The sequence below is a fragment of the Episyrphus balteatus genome, chromosome 3 (assembly GCF_945859705.1).
Source record: "Episyrphus balteatus chromosome 3, idEpiBalt1.1, whole genome shotgun sequence".
NCBI classification, from domain to species: Eukaryota; Metazoa; Arthropoda; class Insecta; order Diptera; family Syrphidae; genus Episyrphus; species Episyrphus balteatus.
In genome coordinates, this window is record NC_079136.1 from 117104893 (window position 1) to 117117762 (window position 12870).

Genomic DNA, 12870 nt, shown 5'->3' on the forward strand with positions numbered 1-12870 from the left:
TCAAATCCCAAATTTTAATTACAATACCAAGTGACACGGAAAATGCTATGCTCAAACATAAACCATAAAATTTACCCTCGAACAAACTTGAATAAAGTGGGTAATTGAAATAGTCACTCAAAATGTGCAAAAATGATATGAAAAAAATAAAAAAAATCTTAAAATAAATCAATCGATTTTTCCCTTCGTCTTAAGAATATTAATTGCCATCTTCTACCAAAAGTAAAAAAAAAATCCCTTACCCACCCTTTTTACCAACTCGATAAAGCAATAATGAACATGAAATTTTATATTTTAGCATATAAAAAAAAAGTCCATGAAGAAGGAGAAAAAAATTAATTTATATTTTTTTTTGGTCTTTTTTTTTCTTTTTTGAAAATTCAGAGAAATCTCTCCAATCAAAGCCACGTGGTCCTTTTGGCCGTCCCACTAAGTATATCTGGGAAATTTACATGCGAAATTTCCGTAGAAGCACCATCATTTCTCACCGCTATGATATCCGGTGAAATGGAAGTTGTGGGTAAGTTAAAAAAAAGAAGAATAAAAATAAATCAAAAAAATGGAAAAAGAAAAAGGAAGGCACAAATTAATTGACTCCGAATAGCGAAACAAAAGAAAATTAGCGAAAAAATCCCAGTTTCATGGAAAATTTATTGAAAACTTTACTTTTTTTCGATTTTATTTTCTTATTTTTATCGTCCTTTTTAGAACTCCCGGAACAACGACCGATAGTGACAGGAATTCATTCACGATATCGACTGGGAGACTTAGTTGACGGGAATTGCTCAATTAAATTCTCAAAACCGGCAGCCAATTTGACATGGACGATTAATGGTGTTGTGGTGAGTTTGTTTTTATTGATACAAAAAGAAAAATTGGAATATTTTTGGGTATATGGGTAAATTATAAGGTTTTGGTGCATTGTCATGGAATTAAAATTAATTTATTATGGGGACATTTGATTTTCATCTTCATTTATGTTTGTATCAGAGAAGAATTTATCCGAGGTGACTCGTGATTTTATTGGAAAACCAATCATTTTGTCCATAATCATATAGTTATTTTAACTGGGAAACCCTTTATATTAATTATTTCGAGAAAACCCTTTGATTTTATCAAAGTGATTTATATTTTTTTTATGATATTACCAGAAGAAATGTTATTCTTTGTAACTGCGTTTAAGAAATATTGAATTTTTTTTTTTACTTCGAAGTCAAAAATTATCACAGATAAGAAAAATCGAACAGCTTTGAAAAAATAATATCTGACCAATTAAAAAAGATAACAACATTATTTGAACGCAGTTACAAAGTAAAAATTTTTCTTCTAAAAACTAAGACCTTAAAAAAGTTTCTAGCATTAGAATTAACAGAAAAGTTTGCGTTAACGTGAGTCATGGTAGATTAGATATATCACAATAAGCCATTTCTTAAATCATCCAAAAATTATATCAGCTTAAAATAATTTTTTTCTAAGAATATACTCAAGAACCACCAATTTAATTTTCCAGTTTTTATTAAGGGACACCCTGTATAGTAAAGAAACTATTTGTTGTTTTATTGAACATTGAATTTATATATATATATTTATTTTTGTAAAATAAAATACTGGCAAAATTTAAAATATATTATAATGGGCCACTAAAAAAAAAAAAAAAAAACATTTTAATAATTATAATACAAAAACGTTTGTTAAGTTTAAGCATCCACTGTTGTGATCAATTTTATATTGGAACACTTTATGAACACTAAGGTCATAGTTTTTGTTTTTAATAAATAAAATTTGTAAAACAAAGAACAATTTTTAAAGTTCAATTGTGTTTTCTTTAAATTCCTTTTTTTTTAATATCTTTCTTCCGTTAATATTTCTTCTTTCTTCCGTTAATATTTCCGAAATACTCTGTTAAACAATTTTCTTGAAACCCATTGTTTTAATAGCTCTGAAACAAATTTAAAAGAAAATTTTATCGTTATGTTAATCCGTTCAAAAGTTATAGTTTTTGCTCGGAGAAAAGTCAACACGATTCTACAAAAAAAAATCTTTTTTTTTTATTAATCGACTTTTTAGCAAATTTCTTTATACATATATTCTTGTAGGGTATTGAACGCTCTACAAAAAAGGAGTTTCACTCTTTTTTCGTTTCTAACCGTTTAATAGATATTTGAGGTCCAAAAATCGAGAAAATCTTTAAAAATTTGTTTTTTGTTCTTAATTTTGTAACAAATTGAAAAATTATAATAGTCAAACGCGCAAGACATATTCTTGTTGGAAACAGATTGCTCCAAAAAAAAAGGTCTTGATAACTTTTTTTTTTATTTATCTAACCATTTGAAAGATAATCGAGGTCAAGTTAAAAAAAATTATAAAAACATTTTTTACTTTTCAAAATTTTCTCATATACTGAAAATTCATTATTATCAAAATAGCAAAGATGTATTTATGTACAAAGAAGTGCTTGGCATCAAATTGATTTCTTTAACCGTTTAGAAGATATTCGTATCCAAATCGCAAGTCATAAGAAAACTATTGAAATCAGTGGGGATTCGCATTTTTCACTCCTTGGGCCGAATCTTCATTATGACTTTAATTAAAATGAGAAAACTAAATAATGGCGTAGCGAGTATGCATTAAGTCATTCTGTATTTTGGTACTTTTTTTTAGTAGGTTGACTTTAATGGCATTTGAAGATTTCCAAAGACCAGCATTTAAATTTTCTACAAAATTCAGAATCATCGTTTTGCTATGTTCAAAAAGTCAAACATTGGGCAGCCAAACAATTTTATTTAAATCTAAACAAATGGTCTTAAAAATCAGTGCAAATTGTTAAACAAAAAACAACAGAAAATCCTGGAGGAATAAATAAATTAAATCACCTATTCCAAGTTCTTCCACACTACTAATTATACCGATCTGCTTCCGATTTTAAGAAAATTGCAAATAATTCAACAACCAGACGTTCAAGAATTTTTTGGTTTTCTGTAGGATGAATAGAGCTTAACGAGGCCTTTCTTTTGATGTATTACGCAATCGATTTGGAAGACTTTTTGAAAATGCATTTTTTATAGATTTATAGAAATAGATTTGCATTAAAAAAGTTGAGATAACATTTTTCCATGACATTACGATGGTATAGAATGCTAAAAAAGTGGGTCCCGGGAGTCCGTCAGTCTGTCTGTCTGTATAAGGAGCTACAGCCTAAACGGATACACCGATTGACTTCAAACTTGGTATGTAGCATTTTTTCGAGACTCTCCAGAGGGGTTTTTAGAATTAATTTTTTTGGACCAAAAATAACGGTACTTGTCATATACCGATTTAAGTAAAATTGAAATTGCTCAAAAACGGCTTCAACGATTTTGTTTAAAAAATTCAAATGTAAGTTTTAAAACAAGGTCTATCTGCTAATGAAAAAATTTTTTTTTGAAAATCATTATTAACGGTACCTGCCATAGAACCGTTTTTTTTTTTTAATCCGATTATCTCTGAAACTGCTTAATCGATTTCAACGAAACTTTTTGTGAAAAAGCATTTATATACATAAGCCAAAAATAAAATTTAGAAAAAAATTAAATATTGGATTTTTAAAAAAGTTTTGAAAATTTTTTTTTGAAAAATCAAATTTTCGTAAACGGGACATTGAATTTTTTTGAAATTTTAATTTTTAGATGTTGATTAATGATTTCCACAAAATGGCATACCAATTTTATTTCCAAAAATATTATCTATAAGAAATTAGTTTTTTAAAAAACGGCTGTAACGTTTTGAAAATTTTTTTTCTAAAAATGCATCTTAATATATCAATCAAAACTGCATACTTGTTTTGGAGGGCAATTTGATTTCAGATTTTTATTTATTTTTTTAAGAAACGAATTTTATTTTTTTGTTTCAAATTTCTATATAAAAAGTCTTAAAAATTTAAGCAACTTTAACTCTAAGAGCAAGTTCGTGCGACCCAGTTGTGCATTTTTTTTTTGTTAAATTCAAGATAACGACTATGGCTCAAACACGATTTTCTCGAAAAACTGGTTTTGAGATCCTAGTGACTTCCCTACCATTCATTGAAATAAGACTTTATGGTTAATTTTTTTCCATTTTACATTGCCTATTATTTTTTGTACATAAACTTAAATTTAAGGTGACTCTAAAAATTACTGGCAACATAAACATGAAACCATTACCCACATCGTTTTACAAATTACTTAAATATGTGTCAGCATTAAGTTGAATTTTATTAATTATGACGACCGAGCAGATGGTATGTTGAAAGCTTTTTCCTAATTGTACAAGGTTTGAAGAAAACAGACTGACCCAATTTAGAAAAACGTCTGTTAATATGTGAGAGTGACCAAATGATGTGAAATAATAGAGATGACCCAAGTATTTCGCCCACTTTAAGGGATTCAATTTTCTTTACTTTTCACACACACTCTTTTGTGATAATATATGAATGTTATCTCTTGGGTGTCCTTTTTTTTTAAAGAACCAACAAAAAAAAAAATATATCTAAATAAATGTTTACTGGCGTAGAGAAATTTAAATGACAAAATATTGTGATTTTCCATACAAACAAAAGCACAACAACTCATATATGGCCCACATTTTCTAAGGAAAATGTTAAATAAATATTACTACAATCAACGGGAGGGTGTGAGGATTTTAAAGTGGTAGAATTTCAATTTTCTTTAATGAGGGGGTTATTTTATATACAATATACATTTATTATAAGAAAGATGCTCTCTTTATGTTTATATACCTATGTTTGTATGTCTACTATGAAAATTGTATACATTTTGTGAGTGTCAGAGGGGTTAACCATCTCATATGGGATGTCTGTTGAATTGCAATTAATTATATATAAATAATAAATTATCTCAGTGGTTAAGGTTTAAGTTGGTTGTTGTTTGCCAAAAGAGAAAGACAATATATAGATACTATATAGAATTTATATAGATACATTGAGGGCTTTATGGTGGTATATTTTGAAAGGACTTTAATAGTTTTGTTCATTTTTAAGGGATCTTAAAGAGGAAATTAATTTTGGTTAAAGGTTTCTATTTTTTTTTTTTTTTCAATTTTTTTTATTGAGAAAAGAGGATTTAATGTGACCCAAATTTGTTGGAGTTGTTTAAAGAGCTTACATTGGTATTATTGATGTTTTGTTCAAATTTGGACAGATGTCGGATTTCATTATGAATTTTCTTGAACGATTTCCATTGTTCTCAAATATTTAATGAGGCAATTTTTATGCGTTTGGATGAAAATTCTTATGTCAAAACCCAGCTTTCCAAACCTTTTTTGAATTTTTTGTAGAATTTTTTAAATTCCTTCTCTCAAAACTTGCTGCCTATTTGAGATTACTTACTCTTGCCAGTTTTTGTAATATTACTATTTTTTTTTTTTTTTTTTTTTTTGATAAATCAATAATTTTAAAAATTTTGAGAAAATGTTTTTTTGTGATAAAATGCTATGAAAAAAAAAACAGAATTTTTTGTTCAAAAAAATACCGGTAGAATTTTAAAAAGCAGAATTTTGTAAGACGGAATTGAAAAAAAAACAGAATTTTGAAAAACAATATTTTCTTTTGAAAAAAAAGCATTTTTTTTTTAAAGTCAGAATTTTGACCCGCTCCTAACGCTTTAACAAAAAAAATAATTGAAAACTTACCCTCACTGACTGTAACGCTTTTAAGGTGCCAATATTAACGATTCAGAGTTTCACATGAGATGTGAAGGACCACCAATAAATAAAGACAAAAATAAGCGCCATTTTTATTCAGTGGTTTTTCAAAATACTTTACTTTAAATCCTTTTAACTTTTGCTAAAAATATTTCGTCAATATTTCGTCAATATTTTTCTATCACCGCTGGAAACTAAAATTTTTCTTCTTTAACACAATCCTTGAAAGCGGTTAATAACCCAAAATGTTGGTAATTTTTTTCTTTCTCTTCGTCTTTTTTTACTTGACACTTTTGAGATCTGAATGTCCCACTTAGAACATCTAATAACAGTCATAATTTAAAAAAAATGTGTATCCCTTAGACTATTTAGCAGACTTTTCAGACTAACCTTGAAGACAAAATAGAGGTCTAACTGTCTCACAATGAAGAATTATTTGAATTACTTTTGCTCAATACCATCAAAACTCCACTTCACCTCGTCTATTTTTAGTTTTCTAAGGAGATTACTTTTAAGGTACATTCAATCCTCACAAAGTTCAAATCCCCTTTAACGTTACGTTGATTGCTTGAAGCACAAAGATTTCCACTAAGTGGATTCTTTTCGTATACATACAGTGCCCCAAGGGACCAAGGTTTAAGTTCAAAAATCAAAACAAAAACAAAAAAACAACGAGATGATTTCTAAAATCTTTGACTAAAAGATAAATAAAAAAAAAAAACTCTCCTTACCATATCTCACTTTCAAACAGTACCTAGCTACCGTTACCATTGCCATTACCCTCCGACGTCATCGGGTATAGGAATGCCAAAAAGGATTGAATTCCAGGCAGGATATGACTATTCATCCTTTTTAGATTTTTTTTGTTTTTGTTTTGGTTTTTGGATTTTTTTAGGGAATAGCAGAGCACTCGCAGGAATATCTCACCAAACATACGCAACACCTAAAAAAAAAAAGGGTAACATTCATAACACACACACATACAACAAAACTCTAAACCAAATACAGCATCCTCCTGTGTCGTTGTCGTCGCATATAGTGTGTTTGTTGAACCGAAAATATGCGACCAAAGTCATTCATCATGTCGAAGATATTTTTGCCCAAACCAAAACTTGAAATTTATGGAATTTCTTGTTGTGTGTCGCTGGCTGTCGATTCAGCTATTCAGCGGTAGCTGCCGTTTGTTTGTTGCTAGCGTTGGCGTCGTCGTTTTCATCGGCAATGGTGCGGTTATTTTATAGGATGTTATGTCCTTTGCTTGGTTATAATGGTCGATGTTGTTTTCCTAGAGAAAACTAAACAAACATAACTCGAGGATGTTGCACCAGCATCCAGCACTTTTGTGTTCACTCATCATTCACCACTACTATTGACCGTGTGTGTTGTGTAGGCGAAAAAGTTAAAAAAAAAAAGGAAGACCATTCTAGACGTAGAAGAGCTAGGTGGATAGCTAGAGACTCGTATACAGAGGTTAATGGTTGCGTTAAGCGTTTTTTGCCACCCATATACGCATTGTTTTAGAGAAATGACGAACAGAAAGCAAGCTTGTATGCCTTTTTGTACGTAAAACGAAAACGAAGAGCCGAAAACTAACACCGCACACACAGCGTGTGGTGAAAATGAATTATGTCCTTAACAGTCCAGGCACAGAGACAGAGAGCGAGAGAACGATAGCAAATAAAATTCCATTGCTGGTGTATACGTTTTTCAGCATCTCGTCTAATGGATTTCATGGAAAGCGATTGAATGTGTGTTTTATTCAGATTTTAGAAATTCGAGATATAAGTTGCTATAGGTAAGCTTTAATAGAACCAAGCTAGGTAAGGATAGACTCAAATTTTGCTGAATTCCATAACCACGGTGTTAAAGTCTGTTTGGGCAGATTTAATGCTTGTAACAGTCACAAAATGTTTATTTAGCATGAAAACAGGAATTGAAGCCAAGGATAAGAAGGCATATTATGTGTTTGAAGTTCAAATAATAACTTGTTGCCATGATAGTTAAACTAGCATAATTTAGTAGCGCTCCTGCAAAGGAAATACAGTAAACATTTGTTGTTTTGTCACATCTTCTTTATCCTTATGTAGTTTTTTTTTTAATCATTCAGACCCTGACAGTTAGGTGTCTGAAAAATTGTCTAAAATCGAACGTTACCAAAAGAAGTTTCATTTTAACCTATAAAATCTGTTACCTATTTAAAAGCTATTTTTGAAATTGATGGCTAGTATTGGTAATAAATAATGTTGAAAATAAACCTGATTTAAAACTTTGGTTGGAAAAAAGAATTTTAAAGGCAATTTCAAACGAAGGTTCTTCAGATTCCAAAAAACAAAAGGATGCAAAATCAGGAAATAACTTTGAATTAATTTCAGGGTTTTTTTACCGAAAAAATACCTGCATTTTTGAGTCACACGATTAGAAAGATATTTAAAAAAAAAATAAGGATTCTAATACGGATTTTTTTCATAGGCCCTGTATTTTGAAATACAATTTTTTGAAAAACAACTAGTTTTTAGGGAAATTTTTGAGTAGTCTTTTATTTGTTTGGAATTTTTAAAAGCCTGCAAAAAATCTCAAACTTATAGGAAATATAGGTTTTAGTTATGCCCATACATCAGTATTTTGCATAAGCCACTTTTGCTAAAAGTTTAAAAGTGAATATTTTTAAACTCATTTTATGACCTTTCCATTTTTGATCCTCTTTTTTATTTGAAAATTAACTAATTACAGAGTCGAAAACTAGAAATAAATACAAGAAATGGTGGAAAGAAATCCGCCGGGTCAGCTAGTATTTTTATAAATTAAAATTATGATCATTCAGTCAAAATCCTGATCCTTTAATTTTTTAAAAAAAATTCGATCGAGTAAATTGTTCCCAGTTCGTAAGATCTCAAAACAAGATAATTCGAGCTATTTTTAAATTCCAGTACGAACATTTTTAAAAGAAATGAAATTGAAAACCCTCAAAAAATTTAGAAATTTTTTTCCTCTTAAACGTAAAGTTCCTCCAAAATGACTTAAAAATATAAAACCACATCTCTTTGCAGAAATTCCTCTTCTTGGAAACTTTCGGACAAATTTTTCCTCATTTTGAAACCATGGGAAGAGTTTTTTTTTAAGCACTCAAAACACATCTAAAAAAAACCTTGGCCATGATCACTAGTTTAGCTATCATCTTTAAAAAACTTTTTTCCATGCGGATTTCAGGCATTTATATAACTTTAATATAAATCAAATGATCATCATTCTCAGTTGTTTGAAAGAAGGGAAATATTTCATAGAATTTTTTCATTCACGAAAGCCCCCATTATCTCTAAAAACAGCTAAGATACTGTGGTGCACTGGGGTGTATACGCACTTTTTGATTTATTGTATTATTTTTTTTTTTTATTGTATTGTATTTTAATCTTTTGATTTCCTCCAACAGGTCCCACCACATCACATCAAAATGCATCAAATTGAAAAATATCCCGAAGACAATCTTGAATCGGTTTTTAGTGAAATTGGTTTCATGGTCACTACTCAACATTTTATCAAAGGACAAATGAAGGTAAATTCTTTATTTTACATCAACAAAAAAAAATAATTTAAAAAATTTTTCAAAAAAAAAAAGCTGAAATGTACTGCATCATTGTTCAACATTTATCATGAAGAAGTGGAAAAACTCATCGAAGAAGATCGTCCAAGAATAATGGCATCTGGTCGGTCATTCGATATGAATGCTTACCCATATGATCAGCAATCTAGCGGTGATTTTGAAGACCACAATGAATCATATTTAACACATTATTCACATTCAGGTTTGTTATTCTAAGAAGACTGTCCTTTTTTGTCTTGAATCATTTCATTAAGAGTCATAAATTTTATCTTAGACGACACGGCAAAAGTTTGTGTGTGTGTGTGACTTAAATATTATTCCTCTTTATTTGTGTAACTTTTAGTTCCGAGAAAAAAAAAATAAAATAGGAGGATATATTTTAACGCAATTTGCATTGCTTTCCTTTTATTTTCATTCCTTTTTTCTTTTATCGAGAAACTAGGAAAAAGGGATGACATTTTTTTTTATTATTTTATTTTTGTTAAATGTCCTTTGACACACACGACACACTGTCCTTTTTCATGTGTGTCATAAACTTATTTATAATTCACTTTGTGGGGGAGACTTTTGCAAAGTGTGAATTTATGCATTTACCCAGGATGTAAATAGACACCCTGGGATTCTGAGAATATTTTTTTTTAACCTTATTATAACGAAAAATCGGAATCCTTTAATTTTCTGTTGAATTTGCAAAGTGAACCCTTTTTTTTACTCCCAGATATTCGATTCAAAGGATTCCATGAAGTTGACGGGTTGCTTCTCAGAAGATGTTGGGTTGAGGGTGACAATAAATCGTATGAGTAGAAATTGTACTTTTTTTAAGTTTTGGAATGAAAAGGTAGACGTTTAACTAATTTAATTCATACTGAAACTGATGTCAAATTCACTGTATCTTCTTAATGACTTTTTCTTCTTAATGACCTTTTTGACAGGTTAAAGAGAACCAACTATTCAGGAGAAGGTTTTTACTGTCAAAAATGTGTTTTGGGATAGTTAATTGAATTATGAAGACCAATTCACAAAAAAACAAAATTCCAAAAAAAATTACACTAAGAACTTTGGCCAAACTTTCTGATATTTACAAAATATATAAATGCATTTCATACGAACTCAAGTAGAAATCTTCCGCTAAAAGTACAAGTGGTTATAAGTTAGACACAAAATTAAAAAAAAAAAAAAAAAATATTTTTAAACCTGATTTAATTATGTTAGAAAAAAGAATTGTTAAGGTCAATTTTAAACGCAGGTTCTTAAAATACCGAAAAATTGACTTTGGATTGATTTGAGGGTTTGCTTTTACCGAAAAAATACCCTCCGTTTAGAAATTAAAAAAAAGTTATTTAAGTCTGGTAATAAATTTACCAGAAAATTAAAAAAAAAAGATAATTATTGGTAGAAAATAAACCTGAAAGTCAATTTTTTAACGAAAAGCTCTTAAAATACTGATACAAAAGGATACAAAATAACCAGAAATTAACTTTGCATTGATATTAAGGTTTATTTTTATCGTTAAATAAAAAACAACATTTTTAAAGCTACATAGTTCGATACTTGGTTAGAAATTTACCAGAAAATAGAAAAAAAAAGTTAGTAGGGGAGAGTGGGGCTAAATGTAACAGGGGTAAGAATTAACAGCTAAAAAAAGCGATGTTCCTTTCAATATTAAGAAACGCGTAAAGGAGAAAAATGCTCAATTTTTGCATATCTACCGGCACATTTTCTTCAGATGAAGATTAGACAACAGGGTGAGAAGTTACACTAGTGGTGCCCAAAAAATGCATGTTTGTAACTTTTTTTTTTAATTTTATTTTTGGTCTACCTCTTTACCCGAAAAAGATAGAGTGCTAAGTGTTTTTTTGTTATATGCAACTGTGTTTTGGCTCAAATTGCGTGTATATGTTATGTCTATATCAGTTTCGCTTTTTTTTTAAATTGATTTTATGTGCCAAATTTCATGCTGGGGCTAGTTGTAACATTTTTCCGGGGCAAGTTGTACCATGTAAAAACCTACCTATACTGAAAAATTGTTTACCTAATATAATTAACAACCCTGAATATGAATGCTTGTAATTGAATTTGTATTTATTTTGAAATTGGAAACACATTTTTGAACCACCACTTGAATTCATAAAGCTTATAAAACAATTTATGAATTCAAATAACTTTAATTTAAGACTACTGTTAAATTTTCTCTGGAAATCTTGGATTTGCTCCACTTTTTACAAATTTGCACCAAAATTTCATGACTGAGGTTTGTTTTTATTGTTATTAATTAAAAATAAATAAATATAAACAAATAAAGGTATTTTTCTCTTATTTTTAGTTCTTGGTACAACCTACCCCGGTATGTGTTACACTTTGCCCCGTATGTGGGGTAAGTTGAAACAACACGATTTTTTTTTTGGAAGCTTTATTTTTCAACATTACCGTTATGTTTTGCTAAATTTTTATGATGGATCTTGGAGCTAAAACATGGGTCTTTAATTTAAAAAAGGTCTGGTTGACCCACTTTCAAATTTGTAGGAGAACCATCGATTTTAGAAAAAAGTGTTACATTTGGCCCCACTCTCCCCTAATTCGTAATAATAATCCTTATTATAGACCCAGATATGGAAAAACAATATGTAAGGCAAATTTCAAGCACAAGTTCTAAAAATACCGAAATCAAAGGTTACAAAAAAACCAGAAATTAACTTCGGATTGATTAAAAAGTCTGTTTTTACCGAAAAATATATCCGTATTTATAAAATTAATTATTGGTAAAAATAAACTAGAGAACTAGATTTGGAAAAGCATTGTTATAAGCTTATTTAAACAGGTTTTTAAAACACTGAGAAAAAAAATATAAATTTACCAGAAATAAATTTTGGCGTAATTTAAAGGTTTGTTTTTAACCATAAAATTACCCGCAGTTACAATATACCTACCTTACCAATTTCTATCCATTTTATGAACACGTTTGTTGCAAGTAATATTTTGCCCAAACTACTGAGGTTAGACTTAGTTTCCAAAATAAATTAGCAGCAATTTCTTGAGAATATTCTTCGTTAAATCTCCAAAATTGCAATGTGCCTGAAAACTATTAAACAAGATGATGAAAAAACTTCCTCATATTTAGTCTTGCAAATAACTGTGTTTATTATGATGTGAGATTATTTGCATCAACCAAAAAATGTATTTCATCAAATTTCTTTACATAAAAAACAAAACTAAAAAAAATTAACAAAAATACCACACATTCGAGAAATAGTTTTTCTAAGCCAAAAAGAATTTTCAAATTAATTTAATTTGCAATTCTTGCCATTGAAGCTTCAGTAAGAGACAGTATAGTATGTATATGTCCTGTTGTAGTGTTATTTTTGTATCCTTTTTTTTAATTTTTTTTTTTAACTTTTAAGATTTTCGACCAAAAGTGTTCAGTACATTCCATCATTCTGCCACATCGCCGGGGTTATTTGCTATTACAACACACAAGTACCCATTTTTAGCTCATCTAACAGCATGTTGATATTTGAACATAAGGTCCTTACTTCATCAAGAGAAAGAGCAAGGCTATACCACCTAAACAACTATATCTACACACCATATAGAAAAGA

General features: G+C 29.3%; 1 protein-coding gene across 2 annotated transcripts in view; it reads left to right on the forward strand.

Annotated features, from left to right (window-relative positions):
* Nucleotides 1-12870, forward strand: part of LOC129913490 (uncharacterized) — a 108728-nt gene that overhangs the window by 74215 nt on the left and 21643 nt on the right. For both annotated transcript variants that reach the window (XM_055992199.1, XM_055992200.1), the window contains exons 3-6: nt 385-520; nt 709-842; nt 9104-9226; nt 9290-9476. In XM_055992199.1, coding sequence (XP_055848174.1) covers nt 385-520; nt 709-842; nt 9104-9226; nt 9290-9476 — 580 coding nt within the window. The remainder of the gene's footprint in view (nt 1-384; nt 521-708; nt 843-9103; nt 9227-9289; nt 9477-12870) is intronic.